Source organism: Stigmatopora argus, chromosome 13 (assembly GCF_051989625.1).
Source record: "Stigmatopora argus isolate UIUO_Sarg chromosome 13, RoL_Sarg_1.0, whole genome shotgun sequence".
NCBI lineage: Eukaryota > Metazoa > Chordata > Actinopteri > Syngnathiformes > Syngnathidae > Stigmatopora > Stigmatopora argus.
The window spans coordinates 2,053,465-2,076,175 of NC_135399.1; the positions used below are offsets into that span (position 1 = coordinate 2,053,465).

General features: G+C 42.9%; 2 protein-coding genes across 3 annotated transcripts in view; one reads left to right on the forward strand and one right to left on the reverse strand.

Annotated features, from left to right (window-relative positions):
• raph1a (Ras association (RalGDS/AF-6) and pleckstrin homology domains 1a) overlaps window positions 1-22,711 on the reverse strand; it is a 131,804-nt gene that overhangs the window by 52,896 nt on the left and 56,197 nt on the right. The window contains exons 6-9 of one of the 2 annotated variants that reach the window (XM_077617264.1): window positions 22,021-22,170; window positions 15,879-16,058; window positions 15,006-15,080; window positions 4,584-4,661 (exon numbers count right to left, since the gene is read on the reverse strand). In XM_077617264.1, coding sequence (XP_077473390.1) covers window positions 4,584-4,661; window positions 15,006-15,080; window positions 15,879-16,058; window positions 22,021-22,170 — 483 coding nt within the window. The remainder of the gene's footprint in view (window positions 1-4,583; window positions 4,662-15,005; window positions 15,081-15,878; window positions 16,059-22,020; window positions 22,171-22,711) is intronic. The other variant, XM_077617265.1, reaches the window with a different exon arrangement.
• LOC144087015 (uncharacterized) lies at window positions 4,955-7,043 on the forward strand. Its single transcript, XM_077617278.1, has 3 exons — window positions 4,955-5,366; window positions 5,995-6,088; window positions 6,177-7,043. The coding sequence occupies exons 1-3, from the start codon at window positions 5,286-5,288 to the stop codon at window positions 6,389-6,391; spliced, it is 390 nt and encodes a 129-aa protein (XP_077473404.1). The 5' UTR covers window positions 4,955-5,285; the 3' UTR covers window positions 6,392-7,043.

Consider the following 22,711-nt stretch of genomic DNA (forward strand, 5'->3'; position numbering starts at 1 on the left):
GCCGCTAGCGTACCTATGTTATGCTAGCCACTAGCGTATGTTATGCTATCCGCTAGCGTATGTTAGGCTTGGCACTAGCGTGTTTTTTTAAAGACAGCACGAGCAAAACTAAGTTTTATAATGCTTTATTGAGGTCAAAGGTACACTGATATAAAGAGTTCGGCGTTTAGTATGCTAGGCTCCACTGTCAGTCAGAGTTGTGTATTCCGGGAACTTGATTCCAGCTTTGGCGAAAGCTCGAACAGTGGTGGCCGACACTTGAGCCCAGTCATCCACAATCCATTGTAACTCGTGACATGCATCACTCCCAAGCCTTTGATTCTCCTCGCTGTTATATCGGCATCAACAATTCATTCCAAATCGTCATGTAACTCATGCGACGCTGCCTGCCCGAACTACAATGTTGAACATCCGTTAGAAATCCGTTAGCAAAGCTGTTAAATTGTGTTTGATCCATGGCTTCAGTCCATTTTCCATTGTGTTGTCATTCATGCCAGGCATTTCCTCTGTATAGCTCTGGTATGCTGTTTCTTTAAGTATTGAGTTTCCCCAAACTGAAGGCTGCGCCTTTTGGGGCAGGGCATATTTTCTGTGCACTAAAGTCAAAATTCTTCAGATGTTGCTGTGTGACGTTGACCGCATGATTGTCTGGTTGCATTTCTTGCTGACGCGCTGAAGTTTAACTACGGACGTAATTGAGGACAGTCCGTGGGTGTGAATGGGGGAGAGGGGTGGGGGCTACAAACAATTGAGCATGTACCTATAAATTAATGCGGGAATGCGTTGTGCAAAACAACAGTTAGACCGCAAACGGCACCTACGAAGAAACACGCATACGAGGCACAGTTTAAACTGGCAGCAATCCGCTACGTGGAAGAACATGGAAATCGAGCAGCAGCGAGGCACCTTAACATAAACGAGTCCATGGTGCGCAAGTGGAGGAAGCTGGAAAATGATCTTGACAAGTCAAAAAGACAACGCTGAGTTTCCGCGGAGGTAAAGCAAGGTGGCCCAAGTTGGAAGAGTTTCTCAAGCGCTGGATCGAAGGAGAAAGAGCAGCGTGAAGAAGCGTCTCTACAGTCACCATTCGACTAAGGACAAAAAAGCTTGCCGATGAAATCGGAATTAAACATTTTCATGAAGGTTCGTTCTGGTGCTTTCGCTTCATGAAATGGAACCATCTATCCATCCAGGAAAGAACTACGGTGGCACAACAGCTTTTGGCAGACTATAAAGAAAAGATTGCAGCCTTTCGCTCTTACCGCAGCAAAATAATTGCCGACAAGCGTATCCAGCCTAGCCACATCACCAATACGGACGAGGTGCCACTCACTTTCGACATTCCGACAAACCACACTGTCGACAAGAAAGGAATCAGCACGGTCGCGGTACGTACAACGGGCCACGAAAAGGCAGCTTTCACGGTTGTGCTTGCTTGCCATGGGAATGGTCAGAAGCTACCACTTATGGTGATTTTTAAGAGGAAGACGTTGCCGAAGGAAAACTTTCTTGCCGGTGTCATTGTCAAAGACAACCAGAAGAGATGGATGGACGAGAACAAAATAAAAGAGTGGCTCAACAAGAAGTATGTGAGGAGCGACGATGGCTTTTTCCACACGTCACCGTCAATGCTGATCTGTGACTCCATGCGCGCCCATCTCACGGCTAAAGTGAAACACCAAGTCTGGCATATGAAGTGTGAGCTTGCCGTCATTCCGGGAGGTCTGACGAAGGAACTACAACCGCTGGACATTGCCGTAAATAAAGCATTTAAAACAAAGTTGCGAACGGCTTGGGAGCAATGGATGGTATACATAGTTATACAAAGAGTGGCAGGCAGCGTCGAGCAAGTTACGCGACAATATGTGAATGGATTGTGGATGCCTGGGCTCAAGTCTCGGCCGTAGTTGTTCGAGCTTTTGTCAAAGCTGGCATCAAGTTCCAGCGCCGACCAGTCGGACTCACAGTGACACAGAGCATAACATGTTGGACGGCGAACTTACCCACTTGGCCGAACTGTTTATTTCATACACAGAAGGATTTTAATGGTTTTGTGGATGGTTAACTGCTACTGCTATAACCTCTATCAATGTGAGTCTATTTTCCTTTGATAAAGCACAATCGAACTTATTTTTGCTCATGCGGTCTCTTAAAAAAAAGAAAAAGTCAACTCGCTAGCATAGCTAGCATAGCAAACGTTAGCATAGTAACGCCTTTTAGCCCGGAGCGACCTTTGTATCGGCAAAAAACAGAAAATACACTCGCAACTGCGACTGCGCCCTTTAGGGCGGTGCGTTTTATAGGTGTGAAAATACGGTACATGTTTTCATGCCTATACAGAAATACAAGTACAATTGAATATAATCTAGATATAAAAAAACTGTAAATACTTGAAACTCTGTACTCACGGGGAAAAGTTCCTCTTCGCTTGATATAAATAAAATAAAAAACTGGTTAATAGGAGTTTTAGTCCAAGTCCTCCTGCACAGTCCAGACCTTGAAGGGCCGCACTCTTTCAGTGAGGTAAAGCTTCACGTTTGGGATGAAACTGTTTAAGAACCAGTCTTTTGTGAGGGCTTTGGTGATCTAGGCTTTCCAGTTGCTCATCTGGTAGATAGGCAGCAAGGCTTTGTTCTTGTTTCTTAAAGCATGAGGATGGCCGAACTTGTAGATTAAGGCTGGCTTTACCATGGAAAGCCAGCAGCAATCCCACACGATGATTTGCAATTTCAGTTCATTTTTTAATAAAAATGTCCCAGAAGGCAGCCTCTTCCAAATAATAATAAAAACTTGCTCTGGAAGATAACCAATCATTCTCTTGAATTATGTGAGGGAACTCTTCCTCGATGTACCGTTTCACTGCCTCTTCGTTTGCCGAGGAGGCTTTCCCATACAGCGAAACACTTACCATCTTCTTAAACTTTTCAAACCAGCCATTGGTTGCAATAAAACTGGCTGACTGGCTGACTCGCGGCACTGGAACGAGGCTGAGGTTCATCTTCATTGTCTTCTTCAGGAGCGAAGCTATAATAAAAGGTCTTGGCTTTGGTTCTACTCATGAGGTATCTTTTCCCTACAGTCTGAGATCCAGACCAGTATGGCATTCTCCATCGTAACGATGACTTTATTTTATTCCTAGTTGTTACCATCTCTCATCTCATCTCATTTTCTGAACCGTTTGATCCTCATTAGAGTCGCAGGGGGTGCTGGAGCCTATCAAAGCTGACTACGGGCCAGAGGCGCGGGGGAACACCCTGAATCGGTGCCCAGCCGATCACAGGGCACAAGGAGACAGACAACCATGCACACTCACACCCATACCTAGGAGCAATTTAGTGTCCAATCAGCCTACCATGTATGTTTTGGGAGTGTGGGAAGAAACCCACGCAGGCCCGGGAAGAACATGCAAATTCCACACAGGCAGACGTGACCCGGATGTGAGCCCAGGACCCCAGAGCTGTGAGGCTGACACGCTAACCACTCGTTCTACTGGGCCGCCTCAGTTGTTACCATCCACTTGGTTATCTTTGGAAAAAGATATCATGCCCATTTTGCAAATGCTCGCTTTTTTTCTTGATGGAACCCTTGGTAGATTCATTTATGATGCCTTGTATGATGCAGAAGGCATTTTAAACGGTGATTCAAAATCCAAACAACGCTGGAACGCCATAGTCTTTCTGTGCGCGATGCGAAATGTAACCCTAAGAAAAGGCACAACATCCTTCTCGGCTGTTATTATTCGGCGCGTCATTCTTCTATGGTGATATTTCTCTTGTTCTGTGCTTAGTGGCACCCACTTCAGCACTGAAGAAGCAGTGCCCTGACTTCCACCATTTTTCATCTCCTGTGTTCTGCTGGCGAGTTTCAGCGTAAATTATGACATTAATATGACCTTTTTTATAATTTAATATAAAAAATGTGACGTGCTTAAGACCCAAAGTGGTTAAAGAACACAGAATATTGGTGTTAGGTTTATCCAATTGTAATTTATAATAATGATTACTCCAACAATTGGTCATTTGGGTGTCACAAGTGTTACTACCATTGGGACACGGAATTACCATGGCGTTCCCACAAGCACACGAACAGAATGTAATGAAACAAAAAAGATCCTTTATTGTCTCCTGCAGGTTTTAGTTTTGTGTTTACCAACTGTTTGTGGACTGTGGCACACTGTGCATTGCAAAGATCTAAAGGCACACCACCAGCTGAAAATCTAATTTAAAACGGTCAACTATATTTACTATAGTCTTTTTTAGCCACCTAATGCTGGAGTGGTTCACCCATCTGCCTTTGGTGCAGGCAAGCGCGGGATTGATTCCAACTGGGTGGTGGTGTGATTCTGAGTGTGAATGATTGTCTCTATATGTGCCCTACAGGGTGAACAGAAAATAATTGATAAGCCCTGGACTAAGTGAATGTTGGCCTGTGAAGCACTTTCGGTTCTGCAAAGTCTAGATAACAGTACTAAATAAATCCTTGTAATTTAACATTTGTAACGATTATAGACTGGATTAATAAAAACTCATTGGTGTGTCGATGATCTTCATTTTGTGACCATTAGGTGTAAAGAACAACCTTACCTTTTTCACCTGGGCTTCCTTGATTTTCTCCAGGGCGATTCTAATGCTGTCCGCCTTCAATTTTGCAGACTGCTCCTCCTGCACATACAACAACACCCTGTCTGTCACATTGAGTAAACGAAATGACACACCTATATGCCAACTATTTTACCTGACTCTTCCAACAGGAATCGTTATCGTTCATTCTTTAGTCAGAGATATTTTTTCTATGTACTGGTGAATATAAAAGAGGCTTCCAAAACATTCCATCAATTCTCCCCAAGTGTTGCCAAATTGCCTTGCGACATATCAATCCAAGCCACTTGGGTTTCGTCCAACACAAACGTGAAGCACACACGCCACAATAACTGGGCGAGATAAAAGGTGTTGAATCGTTGTCAGGGCTCACTGTTAATATCATAAAGGCTATCAGCTCGACTACGTACAAGAAAGCATGCAGTTGACCACTGACGATATCCGTGCGGAGGACGAAAGTTCGGTAACACGACTACTTAACGAAGTTGACGTCATTTTATCCCTAACAAGCAAGCGAAAAGAAAAATCCGTCCACTTAAAGAGCGGACTACAAGGGAAAAAACACTCGGAAAGCAAAAATAAGACAGAGGAAAAACACAATGCTGGTTGCTGCGGGTCGACCGATATAATAAAACGTGAAAGTAGGTCTTACGAAGGCTGGCAGGATGCGACTCGCCAGCAGGAACGATGAAGGGGGGAAAACAGCTACCGCATCTAGTCACATCTGTCGTCCCGTCTGACGACTCGAGCTGGGGGCAACGTGAGCAAGTAAGTGTGCAGGGGCAGATGCCAGCGGACCTTCGTATTTTCCTGGTCAAATAAACGGACGCTCAAAATAGCCCGCCCGCACAATCCCAGCATTACGGTAAATCCATTGATTTACGTGTGCTCAGTGTTTCTAAACCCCCCAAAACAGCTGCTATAAACCCTCAAAAACAAAAGAAACATCATAGCTCGAGCATTGTCATAATTCAATCCCCGATAATAATAAAAAATAAATAAAAAACACACACACACACACACTTCAATCTACGAGTACAATATTTGAATCTCCCTGAACGGCAGGTGTCTGTTTTATTAGACAGCATTTTTGTAATACTGAAAATAAAGCTGTTTAAAAAAAAAAAAATTCAGCCAAGGTGAGTCAATCCTAGTAGTTGCCCTCCCTGACAACTCACATACTCAAAAACATGCAATTTCAGTGATTAAATTTCAAGAAAAATGGGCTCTTTAAGGGCCTGTTCCTGCTAGCCGCTCTGAAGCACCTGTTTCTACTAGCCGCTCTTTGATGCCGTCTCCTGCATGCTGCTCTCTAGCGCCGTCTTCTGCGTGTCGAGCTCTAACACCATCCGTCTCCATCTCCTCCGTGTCGCTCTCTAACGCCGTCCGTCTCCAGCTCCTGCCCCTCCTCAGCATCGTCCCATCGCTAGCCGGCGACCCTGACAGCGGCGGATCTGAAGGTAGCGACCCTGACAGCGACGGATCTGAAGGTAGCGACCCATCATGCTTCTCTGTCGAGGCGCCCAGTGACCCTTTGTGCTAGCCGGGCAATATGCGACAATGCCGTCATCCCTTCAGAGACGGTCCAGGGCGAGGCACCTGGCTTCTTCATCGCAGGACTGCCGGATGGGCCAGCCTGTCGCTTCCTCGCGGGCAGGCCGGGAGGACCTCCTGAGGGGCCAGCCCACCGCTTCCTCGCGGGCCGGTGTGGGCTCGATTTCAGCTGGTGGCGGTATTATTATGAGTGCGTAGTCTCTCTGTGTTCCCTACGGCTGACTGTCGAACCAGTCTAGTGTGTGGTCTGCCGTTAGCTGGGTTAGGCTCCAGCAACACCCGCAACTCTTTCGAGGATCCGCGGTATGGAAGATGAATGAATGAATACATTAGTGTTTTCATATGCTTATATGTAGCTGTAATATTTAATGAATACACTTCATAATTATACTTGTGTACTTGTATTTCTGTATAGGCGTGAAAACATGTAATATGGTCGTAATAATAGGGGTGATCCTACTCTGCGTTTTTTTGATTATCGTGGCCATGTCTGGTCTACATTGTCCGCAATATTTGAGGGATTACTGAACAGTGGTACCTAGACCTACGATCAGCTCGTGGTACGAAGAAAATTTCGATCGAATAATTCGCCCGCGATACGATCAAAATTTCGAGATGCGACCAAGCCAGGTGGCCATGACATGAGAGGCTGTTTGTAATTGTAGCGCACTGTCTTTTTTGCCGCATCTCTTTCGTGTATAACAGATATCTATGAGCACTGAACGATTTATTCATACGAGTTTCGACCAGGAAACGCACAACGCGCATGCGCGGGCAAAAAGAGGGCTTTCTGGGTAATGAAATATACTCGTGCACACAACAACCATATGCAATGGCACCCTTTCTCAGAATAAAACTTCATTACTCACAATCAATACGTGGGTAAGCTCAGCTATTGCATTTCCTGTTATTCTTTCCTTGGCCTTAGCTCCTGCGATCGCTCATTCAAGATTACTTCTCGTTGGCAAGTGGTCGTGCGTTATCCTATTGTGAGGACATTTGTGGGCATCATTTTCGGAATATTTTGAAGGAAATACAACAGCAAACAGCCCAACGATAGCGAACGTGAGGGTGGAGGCGTGGCAAACCGCTAACCCGGAAAACGAAGGTAAAAAAAAGATTAAAACAAAATTAGTATTCAGTTTTGTGTGAAGTTACATTAAACGTATGTTTGAGTGTGTCTGTATATATTAATCCAAGTTAATTTAAATTTGTTTATTCGTTTCTGAGTGCCGCGGATAAAGTCCCCCGAACACCCCCCCGCCTCTGTGTATGTCGTTGTCTCTACCCTCCGTGCAATGCGTCTAATTTTCTATTAAACACATTTTATTACTATTAAACCACTAATTATGTGTTACTTTGTTAATAGATGGCGAATTAGAAGAAATAAAACATTTTTTTCCAATCCAATGTATCCTGTTTTTGGTGTTTTTTCAGAGGGTTGGAACGAATTAATGTGTTTTTAGTTCATTTCAATGGGAAACGTCCGCTCGAGTTACGAAAAGCTCGACATACGATCTCAGTCCCGGAACGGATTAAGATCGTATGTCGAGATACCACTGTATAATGTATTTAAGATTTCCTTCAAGTCCAATCACACAAGAACCCGAAACAATTCAGTTAAAAAAATTCTCTGGTTACATTTAAAGAAGAATTTAATTAAAATTGCTACATGCGTAGTACTTGGTTAAGGTTGCTCTGGGCCAGCCGGGAGACAGTTCCAAAAGAGTCAATTTGACTTTAAAGAATTACTGCAACCTTAGTTTTTAATGCCCCTATGGTTGTACACATTTTAATTCAACCAAATTTTTCATACTGCGAGTTTTACATTTGATCTGTTATTAAACCATATTTGACAGTGTCATTGGATGTCATATAGCAGGGGTCACGAAACTACGACCTGAACCTGTTTGAGAACGGAATAATGGCGAAAAGGTTGGTTAAGAGAAAAAATGATTCAGAATGCAGGGTATTTAACCTGGGGTGGACAAACGATTATTTTTTTGTTTAATGCAAAGAAAAGGCTGTTTGTCTCATCTGTCAAGAGACGGTGGCAGTATTCAAAGACTACAATCTTCGCCGGCACTATGAATCCCGTCACAAAGACAAGTACGATAGCGTGCAAGGCCAAATACGAGCAGACAAACTCTCAAAGCTAAAAGTTGGACTATTATCTCAGCAGACTACATTTCTACGCCAAGCTCAGCTGAACCAGGCATCCGTTCAGACCAGCTTTCGGATTGCTAAACTGATAGCAATCAACGGTAAGCCTTTCACTGACGGAGAGTTTTTTAAGAAATGTATGGATGTTGTCGTGGAGGAAGTGTGTCCCGAGAAGAAAGATGCATTTAATGCCGTAAGTCTGTCGGCGAGTACAATCACCAGACGCGTTGAAGAAATCGGGAGTAATTTATATGCCCAGCTGCAGCAGAAGACGAAAGAATTTGACTTTTTTTCATTAGCACTGGATGAAAGCACGGACGTGCAAGACACAGCGCAACTGCTCATTTTTATTCGTGGAGTTAGCGCAAACTTTGAGATATGCGAGGATCTGGCAGCCCTCCAAAGTCTCAAAGGGACTACAACGGGAGAGGATATTTTTGACAAAGTGTGCCAAACCATGGAGAAGTTGGACCTGGACTGGTCAAAGCTAGCTAGCATCACGACTGACGGGGCTCCTAGCATGGTGGCCGAAACTTGCGGTCTAATAATGGGACGCATGAACCAGGAGTTGGAAAAAAGGGGTCTCACCGCCCCGCTACGAGTCCACCGCCAAATTCACCAGCAAGCACTGTGCTGCAAAATATTGACGTGGGATTCTGTAATGACGGTTGTGGTGTCGTGCATAAACTTCAGAGCAAAGGGAGAAGATTGTGCATGGCACAACAGAAAGTTAATGTTCCATGGCTTTTTTTCCTATGAAGAACCCAGAGAGAGTTATTTAGTTATTATTTATTTCATAAATAGTGTTATTTATTTTCTGTTTTTTCTGTGAAGAACTCAGAGAGGGTTATTTAGTTATTATTTATTTCATTAATAGTGTTATTATTTGTTTCCTGACTTTTTTTTCTGTAAAGAACCTGGAAAGGGTTACAGACGCTCCCCTACTTACGAACATTCAACTTACGAACAACGGTACATACGAACATGTCTGCAAATTGCGTTTAAGTCCAAAAATGTTCGCAAGTCCAATTTTGTATTTCGCGTCTTTTTCGGAGTAGTACTTCTTTCCGCCACTAATACCGACGCCTGGCGCTGTGAGAGCTCAGCTCACCCAGCATCTACCTTCTTCGTTGCAATGCGGAAGTGCGTGAATGTTTCTCCAGTGTGCAAAGAACCTTTTTCATTTGTATCATTAAATATCTCATGCATCCAATATTGAATATGGCTGGTAAAAAGCTAAAGGCTTCTATTGAGGGAGTTGCAAGGAAGAGGCAAGCCATTTCATTTGAAACGAGTGGCAATAATAACGAAGCTTGATGCGCGTCAGAAAGTGGTGAGCGTTGCACATTCAGTACCATTTATAAACAGAAAGATCGAGCAGCAGGACCCAAATATTGAACGTTGCACAAAGTTTGCAAATCAATTGAATGATGCCATACAGTGCTACTGCATCATTTATGATGAAAAAAAGAAGAAAACTGTGCAATTGTCATTAGGTCGCTTCTTTTGGCCAGTTTCTAATACATCTAATACATAAATCTATCTCTCTCTCTACAGTACTGTACATATTCTCTCCATTTTATTAAATGTTTTTTTTTTCAGTACAAACCAATGCGTGTTACTTATACAAGCCTTAAACATACAAATGCACTTATATAAACCTTCAATATACTTATATAGGCCTTAAACATAAATTATAATACAAAATATAGCACTAAATCAACTTACAAACAAATTCAACTTATGAACAATCGCTCGGAACCAATTGCGTTCGTAAGTTGAGGAGTGTCTGTATTTGGTTATGTGTGGCTTTCTGGAAAACAATAAAAAAAAATTAAGCTCCCCTATGATCGTCACACTTTTTCTCTTACAAACTGACACCGGCCCCCCATCAGAGAAGGGAAAAGTTATGTGGCCCTCACAGGAAAAAGTTTGGGGACCCCTGTCATATAGTAACAAAGGATTAAGGTCATATCTATTTTTCCATTATTTTACTAGACGTCATTTGCATACGTTCTTCTAATTACAAATCTTCATGTACAGTTAGTAAAGGATTGAGGCAGGTGATACCTTAAAGATGTAATGGATTGTTTATACTTTCAGTACTCATAATAGGTAACATTTTGAAATCCGTATAATCACATTGACCTGTGCTGACGTATATAATGCGGCCGAGTCTAGAGCATATAGGATTTAACACAATATGATTTAAATGTGGCCGCCTAATGCTGTAGAGCAGGGGTCCCCAAACTTTTTCCTGTGAGGGCCACATAACTTTTCCCTTCTCTGATGGGGGGCCGGTGTCAGTTTGTAACAGAAAAAGTGTGACGATCGTAGGGGAGCTTAATTTTTTTTTATTGTTTTCCAGAAAGCCACACATAACCAAATAACCCTTTCCAGGTTCTTTACAGAAAAAAAGTCAGGAAACATATAATAACACTATTAATGAAATAAATAATAACTAAATAACCCTCTCTGAGTTCTTCACAGAAAAAACAGGAAATAAATAACACTATTTATGAAATAAATAATAACTAAATAACTCTCTCTGGGTTCTTCATAGAAAAAAAAGCCATGGAACATTAACTTTCTGTTGTGCCATGCACAATCTTCTCCCTTTGATCTGAAGTTTATGCACGACGCCACAACCGTCATTACAGAATCCCACGTCAACATTTTGCAGCACAGTGCTTGCTGGTGAATTTGGCAGTGGACTCGTAGCGGGGCGGTGAGACCCCTTTTTTCCAACTCCCGGTTCATGCGTCCCATTATTAGACCGCGAGTTTCGGCCACCATGCTAGGAGCCCCATCAGTCGTGATGCTAGCTAGCTTTGACCAGTCCAGGTCCAACTTCTCCATGGGTTTGGCACACTTTGTCAAAAATATCCTCTCCAGTTGTAGTCCCTTTGAGACTTTGGAGGGCTGCCAGATCCTCGCAAATCTCAAAGTTTGCGCTAACTCCACGAATAAAAATGAGCAGTTGCGATGTGTCTTGCACGTCCGTGCTTTCATCCAGTGCTAATGAAAAAAAGTCAAATTATTTCGTCTTCTGCTGCAGCTGGGCATATACATTACTCCCGATTTCTTCAACGCGTCTGGTCATTGTACTCACCGACAGACTTACGGCATTAAATGCATCTTTCTTCTTGGGACACACCTCCTCCGCGACAGTATCCATACATTTCTTAACAAACTCTCCCTCAGTGAAAGGCTTACCGCTGCTTGCTATCAATTTAGCAACCTAAAAGCTGGCCCGAACGGATGCCTGGTTCTGCTGAGATAGTAGTCCACTTTTTCCTTTTGAGAGTTTGTCTGCTCGTATTTGGCCTTGCAAGCTATCGTACTTGTCTTTGTGACGGGATTCATAGTGTCGGCAAAGATTGTATTCTTTGAATACCGCCACCGTCTCTTGACAAATGAGACAAACAGCCTTTTCTTTGCATTGAACAAAAAAATAATCGTTTGTCCACTCCAGGTTAAATACCCTGCATTCTGAATCAATTTTTCTCTCAACTAACTTTTTCGCCATTATTCCGTTCTCAAACAGGTTGCAGTTTTTATATGGAATAGTCCGCGATGGTCCCAGGGCTCCGCCCTCACCTGCGATCGTCCAGATGTCTCGGTAACACTGCTCGTGCATGCAACGGTGGACGTGCCCGCCTGCATCAAAGGGAAACACTCTCCCCGCACGTGTCACCAAAGAAGCAATGCGAAGCCCCGCTTCACTGGGATGATTTGTGGGCTCAGCAGGGGTGCAATGAACCAAACACAAGATTAAAACGTCCCAGTCTTCAAGGCCAAATGGGAAAAAAAATCAGATAGTGTCTCTGGTATTGTTCAGAGGGCCGGTCCAAATGTGCCGGCGGGCTGCATAAAAATAAAAAATAAAAAATAAAAATAAAACATCCGATAGCGTCTCTGGTATTGTTCAGAGGGCCGGTCCAAATGTGCCGGCGGGCCGTGTCCGGCCCGCGGGCCGTAGTTTGGTGACCCCTCGAAGTCAAGCGAGTTAACCTCTACAGTGTAGAGGTTCACTCGCTTGACTTCGGTGCAGGCAGGCACGGATTCGATTTCCGCTGACGGCGGTGTGATTGTAAGGGTATATGGTCGTTTCTCTCTATGTGCCCTACGGCTTCTGGCGACCAGGCTAGGGTCTAGGTCAGACCTGGGCTATCTGGTCCTCGAAGGCCGCTGTGGGTGCAGGTTTTTGTTCCAACCGATTCAGCACAGAGTTTAATTAACTAGATTTCTTCTGAAACAGGAAGCACCTGACTGCAATCCATTGATAGCACTTCTGAGATACCAGATTGAGGTAAAGGTTTCCTCTTATGGGTTGAAACGAAAACCGGCACCCACTGCGGCCCTTTGTGGAATGAATTGCCCAAGTCTGGTCTAGGTAGTTTGCCTTTCGTCCAAAGTCAGCTGGGTTAGGCTCCAGCAACCCCCACAACCCTTTCGAGGATCCACGGCAGGGGTCCCCAAACTTTTTCCTGTGAGGGCCACATAACCTTTCCCTTCTCTGATGGGGGGCCGGTGTCAGTTTGTAACAGAAAAAGTGTGACGATCATAGAGGAGCTTAATTTTTTTTATTGTTTTCCAGAAAGCCACACAACCAAATAACCCTTTCCAGGTTCTTTACAGAAAAAAAGTCAGGAAACAAATAATAACACTATTAATGAAATAAATAATAACTAAATAACCCTCTCTGAGTTCTTCACAGAAAAAACAGAAAATAAATAACACTATGAAATAAATAATAACTAAATAACCCTCTCTGAGTTCTTCACAGAAAAAACAGGAAATAAATAACACTATTTATGAAATAAATAAATAAATAACTCTCTCTGGGTTCTTCATAAAAAAAAAGCCATGGAACATTAACTTTCTGTTGTGCCATGCACAATCTTAACAGATAAAAGTTCAGCTCAGTTGTCAGAGCAGAATCTCTCTCACGTCAACACTTTGCAGCACAGTGCTTGCTGGTGAATTAGGCAGTGGACTCGTAGCGGGGCGGTGAGACCCCTTTTTTCCAACTCCCGGTTCATGCGTCCCATTAGACCGCGAGTTTCGCCCACCATGCTAGGAGCCCCATCAGTCGTGATGCTAGCTAGCTTTGACCAGTCCAGGTCCAACTTCTCCATGGTTTGGCACACTTTGTCAAAAATATCCTCTCCCGTTGTAGTCCCTTTGAGACTTTGGAGGGCTGCCAGATCCTCGCACAGCTGAGCTTGGCGTACAAATATATTTTGCTGAGATAGTAGTCCACTTTTTCGCTTTGAGAGTTTGTCTGCTCGTATTTGGCCTTGCAAGCTATCGTACTTGTCTTTGTGACGGGATTCATAGTGTCGGCGAAGATTGTATTCTTTGAATACCGCAACCGTCTCTTGACAGATGAGACAAACAGCCTTTTCTTTGCATTGAATAAAATAATAATCGTTTGTCCACTCCAGGTAAATACCCTGCATTCTGAATCAATTTGTCTCTTACCTAACTTTTTCGCCATTATTCCGTTCTCAAACAGGTTGCACAGTTTTTATATGCTTGAATAGTCTGCGATGGTCCCAGGGCTCTGCCCTCACCTGCGATCGTCCAGATGTCTCGGTATCACTGTGCTCGCGCATCCAACAGTGGACGTGCCCGCGTGCATCAAAGGGAAACACTCTCCCCGGGCGTGTCACCAAAGAAGCAATGCGAAGCCCCGCTTCACTGGGATGATTTGTGGGCTCAGCAGAGGTGCAATGAACCAAACACAAGATTAAAACGTCCCAGTCTTCAAGGCCAAATAGGAAAAAAATCCGATAGCGTCTCTGGTATTGTTCAGAGGGCCGGTCCAAATGTGCTGGCGGGCCGTGTCCGGCCCGCGGGCCGTAGTTTGGTGACCCCTGATCCACGGTATGGAAGATGAATGAATGAATGATTTCAATGTACACTACTTGATACTCTGCATCTATTCAAGTTGTTGATTGCACTTTGTTACATACTCAAATGTATACATGTATATCCCCCTATGTCTGCCTTCACTCACATTGATCACGTGTTTGTATTATCACTCAAATAGTAGAATAATCATATATGTATTCACACTTATATTTTTATGACAAATCCTTTGTTCTCCAAATTCAACCTTGTATCTTAGGCCCAGGCCCATAATTCTTTCTTGGTAGGTCTGGTTGTCTGGGGCTTGAGATGGGGAGGTGAATCGGACATTCCTGATCTGGCCTTGGTACCTGAGCCCATGAGGAGGGTTCCACCATTATTCTCAAGCCTCCGAGTGATAAGACAGTTTAATTGCCAATGACTTCCTACGATATTTGGAAGTTTCTTCTAAACTGAAACATGCCCACTAATATTCAAATTAACACCCACTTTTTCCTTGTGGAAATTACTAGATATATCCGGGAGTCAGAAGTCAAAGCGGGTGCACACACACACACCAAGACTCCAGAAAACCAACACATGGCGTTGTGGGTATGTCGTCAAGATTAAATGCCAACAACTTCTATTGGACAAGTCTCATTTTTGAATGAGACACGTGCCTTCCTTTGACATTGCAAAATTCCAAACAAATGACTCAGGAAACAACATTGCAAATGAAACTGAGCATGAAACAAAACAATATAAAGGACAAGACAGGATGAATAAAGGAGAAAAAAGGTGAGCATGCATAAAAGAATGAAAGTTGGGGATCACCTTAGTCAGCAGGTGTGAAGGTTTCCCTGCTATGTTTCTCAGAATCAGAGAAGTTTCCCTGTCCAGATAGGAGTGCTTGAAGGAGAGAGAGAAAAGATACAGAGACACGACATAGTCTTTGTGAATGAATGTGGCATCTGGCTTTAGCAGGCAGCTGTGTGGTTAAGAAACAGACGCCGACGAATGCCAAAAAATCTATTTAATATGTAACAACTACTTATTATAATGACAGGCTGCAGGAAAAGCTTTTTGATCATTTAAACCTTCACAACAAGAAAAGCTGATAAGACCGAGGTGAAAAACATAAATTCTCAAAAAGTGGCTTTACTTTACATGGCAACACTCAAATAGCCAAATTATCTCAGATCATCTACATAAAGTTATAATGATTGGCGGATCAACAATATTTTTTACCATATGAAGGTTACTTTGGTTACTTTTCATTTAGTACAGAGCTTAAACTTCAAAAGCTAAACCATAAGAAAAATGGACCATAAGTATCCTGTTGACAGTTCTCTTACTAAAAAAACTTTTTTTCATGGCAGAGATTGATGACATACTGTAGTTATGTTTCTCTGTGATCTGCTGGATAACTTCAACATTCCAATGGAGCAGCCGGATTATTCATTGCTCTTGTTACATTTAGATACAAATATTGATGCAGACTGATTGATTTAAGTTCGTTAAAACAAGTACTTCCTGGATACTACGCCCTAAACTATGTGTATGATTTTACCCGAGACGTCAAACACAACCTTTTAGAAAATGGTAGTAGGCTCAGTTTAATTTTCGTCTTACAACAGGTCCTACTAACAACATGGCTCGACGACCCAGTATGTTAGGTCAAACTTGGTTAGTAATGTGACTGATTACCTCCGTGCTATTTTGACTCTGGCCAGCACTGTTGGTTGCATATCGGGGTAAGGCAGAATGGCTATCAGAGCTGCTATCATGGAGAACATTGTCCAAAGAGTCCATTGATGAGGCAGAGTTGACAGATGTTGCTGAGGCTGATGTGGTTGACGAGCGTGAAGAGTTGATAACAGATCGTACCTACAAGAGATTTATTTACTCAGCATAATTTCCAGGAAATAGTGTAATCAATTATTTGACTGTGGCGGTACCCGGTTGTTTCGTCGAAAGACGTTTGGTCGACGGATGTTTGGGCGACGGACGTTTGGGCAACGGACAGTTTGTCGAACGGACGTTTCGGCGAACGGACATTTGGTCAACGGATTCGCCGCCGGACATTTCATCGAACGGACGTTTCGTCGTCGCCGGGTTCGCTCGCTCTCAAAATTATAATTATGAGAGAGACTGAATTTAATAATAATAATAATAATCGGACATAGGCCATGTCGTCATTACCACAACACAAAAGCCTACTTGTCATCACACGCAGAAACTGCGTGTGACGAAATTGATTGTGCTTCTCCATAAGCTACGTTTAATCGGCAAAAGACCTGAATAACTGTAAGTTACGGACTTGTAATTTGTCATTCCGCTGTTGTGGATACAGGTCGCTTACCTCTCGATTACCTCACACTGTCTTCCACTTACCTTACTTCAGTCAGCTAGTAGGAGGCAGATCACCAACCAAACATCTGTTCATATACCGCAGAAGGGAATGTGTGTTATGTTAGCGCGAGTTTAGATTTCTGATGGATGTGGGGAAAAAACTGTCCTTAAGCCTATTTGTCCGAGCTTTGTGGGACCTATAGCGTCTGCCAGAGGGCAGCAGCTGGAACAGATTGTGACCAGGGTGGTAAGGGTCCCCTATGATGTTCTTGGCTCTGCTGAGGTAACGAGGGCTGGCAATGTCTTCAAGTGAGGGCAGAGAGCAGCCGACAATCCTCTGGGCAGTGTTAATCACTTTCTGCATGGCCTTTTTGTCTGCCGCCGTGCTTCCAGCGTACCACACTGTGATGCCGTACGCCAGGATGCTCTCTACAGTGGTTCTATAGAAGGTTCTCAGAAGATTGGTGCCCAAGTTGTTCTTCCTAAGTACCCTGAGGAAATGGAGTCGTGTCTGAGCCTTCTTCACCACTGCCGTGGTGTTTGTAGACCATGAGAGCTTGTCCGTGACGTGGACCCCCAGGAATTTAAAGGACTGGACCCTGTCTACACATACTCCATTTATGAGGAGTGGGGCCAGATCTGTGCCGTGTTTGCGAAAGTCCAAGATTATTTCTTTAGTTTTCGTGGTGTTCAGTGTGAGATTGTTCACCGAGCACCACGAAGACAAATTGTCTTTTTTTGTACAAATTTGTAATTGCATTGACAATGTAAGAGCATTAATATCTAAATATCCAGGTAATCTCTCGCTCTCAAAATTATAATCATGAGAGAGTGAGTTTGTAATTGCATTGACAATGTAAGAGCATTCGCTCGCCCCGCCCCCGGATTTGCTCGTATTGGCGTGTGTACATGAGAGAGAGTGAGTTTGTAATTGCATTGACAATGTAAGAGCATTAATATCTAAATATCTAATATCAAAATTATCAATAAATTGCATATTATTGGCATGTGTGTACATGTTTCTCGTCGCCGGATTCGCTCGCTTGCCCCGCCCCCGGATTCGTGTGTGTATACATGTTTTTCAACCTCGGCTTTTTAATCCGGCCCGCCGGCGTTGTCCAAATTGTAGTAAAAATCAATGACCTCTTTCATTTCCCTTTGCCCTGCAATACCACTCATCACTCTCAATTTAAAGGCTGCTTTCTTTCGTTGAATAATATGTTCTTAATGTTGAAAGTAAATTTGAAAATACATTTTCACCTTCAATTGTGTCTTTTTTCTTATATTTCAATCCCCAGGTTTGATAAATTATATTGCGTGTCCAAATGCTGTCAAATTTTAGTATCCATTCTGGCCCGCAAGTCAAAAAGTTGACTGAGATGCAGATGCTATTTCTGTTATTAGAGCTCCATCAAGTGGATATATAACGCAGCAGTCAACATGGATTGGACGTCTACCGCAGTATATGGCATCTTATTGATAATGTGTTTAATTTGGGACAATAATAGTATAAAAGGCAAGTTTGTCTATACCAGGGGTGGGCAAACTTTTTGAATGGCATCTTATTGATAGGGTTTAATTTGGGACAATAATAGTATAAAAGAGGCAAGTTTGTCTATACCAGGGGTGGGCAAACTTTTTGAATGGCATCTTATTGATAATGTGTTTAATTTGGGACAATAATAGTATAAAAGAGGCAAGTTTGTCTATACCAGGGGTGGGCAAACGTTTTGACTTGCGGGCCAGAATGGATACTAAAATTTGACAGCATTTGGACACGCAATATAATTTATCAAACCTGGGGATTGAAATATAAGAAAAAAGACACAATTGAAGGTGAAAATTTATTTTCAAATTTACTTTCAACATTAAGAACATATTATTATTCAACGAAAGAAAGCAGTCTTTAAATTTAGAGTGATGAGCGGTATTGCAGGGCAAAGGGAAATGAATGAGGTCATTGATTTTTACTATAATTTGGACAACGCCGGCGGGCCGGATTAAAAAGCCTAACGGGCCGTATATGGCTCGCGGGCCGAGGTTGAAAAACATGTACACACACAAATCCGGGGGCGGGGCGAGCGAATGCTCTTACATTGTCAATGCAATTACAAACTCACTCTCTCATGATTATAATTTTGAGACCGAGCGAACCCGGCGACGACGAAACGTCCGTTCGACGAAATGTCCGGCGGCGAATCCGTCGACCAAACGTCCGTTCGACGAAATGTCCGTTCGACGAACTGTCCGTCGCCCAAACGTCCGTCGACCAACCGTCTTTCGACGAAACGTCCAGTCACGGACTGTGGCATACACAAAAAATGCAAACAGCCGTTAACTATCATTTATAGAGCCACCGTATTTGCTCAAAGGTGCTATGCATTGGAGACCATGTCACAAATGTAAATGACTGGACTAATGTAATTTTACATGTGTAGAAAACGAATTGGGCAAGTGAATCTTCTTTTTCTGAGCGTTTCAGTTCAAAACAATGCATCAATGAACTTTCTTAACAGTTATGGTTGTCAAAACCAGAATTGATTCTCTTGTCTATCTTTGTAGGGCTGCACTAGCTCGTATGCTAGGTTCCTAACATAGGTACATCCGATTTGCGAACATTTGGAGATACGAACACCAGCTCTATATTTTCAGGTGCCGTATTTTAACACTTACAAGTCTGAAAAGTCCCCTAAAATGGACAGGGCCCCCAATCGGCAGGTGGGCCTTGTGTGTGCATTAAATTCTAAATTCTGTAGATGTCAAGAGTGCGTTTCTTGCTGACATGCTACCTCTATATAGAAGAAAAGGCTTGATGTGAAAGGTGGTGGAAGAAAAGAGCACGTACCAAGAGGAGTGTACTGTCATCTTTCACTACTTTTTCAACATTAATTCAGTACCTTGCAGTTTTTTATATTAAGTATCCAAATCAAAAATGTTCATAAAAATGTCAAAATTCACGTTAAAACTTGCAAGCCAAAGACAGGGGATAAAAAATGGCAGAGGTCAGGGCTTCACTTTTTCTTTGGCGCTGAATTGGGTGGCATTCAGCACTGAAGAAGCGAAATTTCACAGTAGAAGAACAATGACGTGCCTAATAATATAAAAGGCCGAGAAGGACGACATCTTGCCTTCTCCTATTTTGTTCCAATTGAATTTCGCATTGCCCACGTCACCTAACCCATGATGACAGCGACCGAAAAAGTGGCTACAAATAAATGTACCTTGCGTTATATCAAGAAAGAAGAAGCAAACATTCGGAAAACAGCAACAATATCCTTTTGCAAGGATACCAAGTGAGTGGTAAACACTAGGAATAAAAAATTAACCAGCATTATGAGGGATTTTCGCCGTGGATACGGCTGTGAAGCTGGCATGACGAGAGCTGCTGCTCGAGAGCTAAACAGACCCGCCCCCCAACTGATGAGGACCTCATAGAAATGATTCCATCCGGGAGTGAGGAAGAGGAGGCAGCGGACAACGACGAAGATGAGGATGAAGAACATGGTCTTCCTTTAAGAAATCTGCAGGAGATCTTCAATATGGCACACAGTTTGCAACAACAGGTCCAGGAGATTGATGACAACATGGTCAGAGCCTTTGAATTGGCTTGAAGTGTCATGTCCTTGTGCAAAAGCATATTTGTACAAGAAAAGAAACGGTGGTCGCCACGTTTCTTGTGCGCTGAAAACATCTCGCAGAAAGAAGCTCCTTCTGTTGCACCTACGCCGCCCCTGAAAATTCCTTCGTGGACTAAAGCTCTCAATAACCTTTTTTTTTTTAAATAACGCTGAGAGGAACTATTTTCAGTGTGAGTACAGTACATAAAGTATTTACCATTTAAAAAAATAGATTATATTTAGATATTAATACATTGCAGTCTTTTCATATGTCCATAACTGTAATATTTAAAAAATACACTTCCAGGGTAACCCCTATTATAACTACCACAATACATGCTTTACATGCTTTTTGTGCCAAGTACACAAGTCGATTCATCAAAAAGTGTATATTGATGAATATTACAACTATAAACATACCAAAAGACTCTAATATATTAATATCTAATTATAATCTATATATTTAAAAAAATGGAAATACTTTCAATGCTGTACTCACAGTGAAAATAGTCCCACACTTGAAATACTCCCAAAAAATCAGGTTAATGTTTGTAATCCCCCCAAAAAACTGGATGATTGTATAATTCAAAAAACAGGGTGATTGTATAATTTAAAAAAAAAACGCGTTGAGGATTGTATAATCCAGCCTCCTTTCGGCGAGGTATACAGCTTCGAGTTCGAGATTAAGCAGTTATCAAACCACTCATTATTGAGATATTTCGTCATTCAAGCTTTTCTCTTACTCATCCAGTAAACAGGCAGCAATACCTCTTTTTAAATTTTTGGGAACCAACCCTTGCTTGCTGAAAATTCACGAGGCCCACTCGCGGGACTAGTGCTTGGCTGAGGCCTGCATTCTGGATCTTCGTCGGGAGCTAAAATATCAAACAAATTCTTGGCTTTTGGCGCGACATACTTTTTCCTCGCTCTCAGCATGTCGAGCAACTTAACTTTTTCAGCAACCGTCATCATCTTCCGTTCTTTTCTTTGCATCAAATGAAACCTTCGGTGGTCCTGGACGCTTGGGAGCCATCTTTTGTTGTGGTGTATAATTGTAAAATCCAAACAAAGAAAGCTGGAATTCATTCTTCATATGCGATGCTAAATCTGAAATATGAATTGTATTCTTATATTTAATCTTGCACCCTTCTGCACTCTTATGAATTTAAAGTCACTAGAATAGAATTTTTACTGACACCTACAGGTCAAGGCCTGTCATCACTTTGTATATAACACACCCCTTTCGTGTTCCCGCCTAAAGTTTGTCTCCACCTAACTTCTATTAAATACCATCACCGACCGAGCGGACGGCGTATCTGGTTGGGGGACCTCGACGTGGACGCTAGCTCTGTCCGTCCGCTCCCCCCCGTCTTAGGAAGGGTGGGGGCTAGCCAAGAACAAAGGAAGCGGAGCGGGCAGCGGCCATTTTGAGAGCGGTCAGGATGGGGCCTCCCTCCCGGATAACCTCCATCGGCCGAGAGTCAAAAACTACCACGTGTTTTGCTGCTTCCTCTGTATGAAGATTATTGTCGAGGCAACCCAGCTTTGACACTAAACGCTACACGCAGGGAACAGGAAAGACCGGCTGTTCGTAGAGGCATTTATACTTTTGCTTTCTTCTTCTGTGGTAAGGTTAGAACCAATCATTGCAGCGCAGCAAATAATTAATTAATAGCGTAAAAAAATTGCAAAGTAGTGAATTCGCATTAAGTGAAATCGCGATAATCGAGGGATTACTGTACTGTAATTTCTTGCATATAAGCCGCATTTGTAACTAAAAAAAGAAGAATCAAAAGTTGGATCAAATGTGGAAGTAAGGTGTGGAAGCCGTAGCAATGGTACTATAATAAGAATTTTTTTAGCATCAAAGTCAAGTTTACTTCATGGTCGCTGACAGTGCCGACTGAACCAGTTCGCCGATGTTGCTCCTGACTGGATTCCGGCCATCGTACTGAGGCAGACATAGTGGAAGTCGACCCAAGTGAGTGAGAGGAGCTTTGATGGGCGGCTTCGTCAATGCTCATTGACGCCTGATCGGAAGACAGAGAGTAAATGCAGAAGTCACACAAGAGGCATCTTAGTCAACAGCACTGTTCAAACATTGAATTGTAAATTGTATACAGTAATCCCTCGGTTATCGCAACTACACTCATTGTGAATTCACCACTCCGTGATTTTTTTTCTGCTATATTAATTCATTATGAAAAAAAGTTGACATGCACGCCGGTATTCCTGTTCCCTGCGTGTGGCGTTTGGCATCACGTACCGAGAGTGAATTCCAGCTTCCTTTGTTTGGATTTTACAATTATAAACCACAGAGAAAAATGGCACCCAAGCGTCCAGGACCACCCAAGGCTTCATTTGATGCGAAGAAAAAACGGAAGATGATGACGGTTGCTGAAAAAGTTAAGTTGCTCGACATGCTGAGAGCGGGGAAAAAGTATGTCGATGCCGCGCGCCATTACGGCATCAATGAATCTACCGTGCGGTACAGAAAAAAGAGGCTAACATTCGAAAGACAGCCACACTTTCATTTACGAGTGAAACCAAGTGCGTTTAACCATGAGGAAT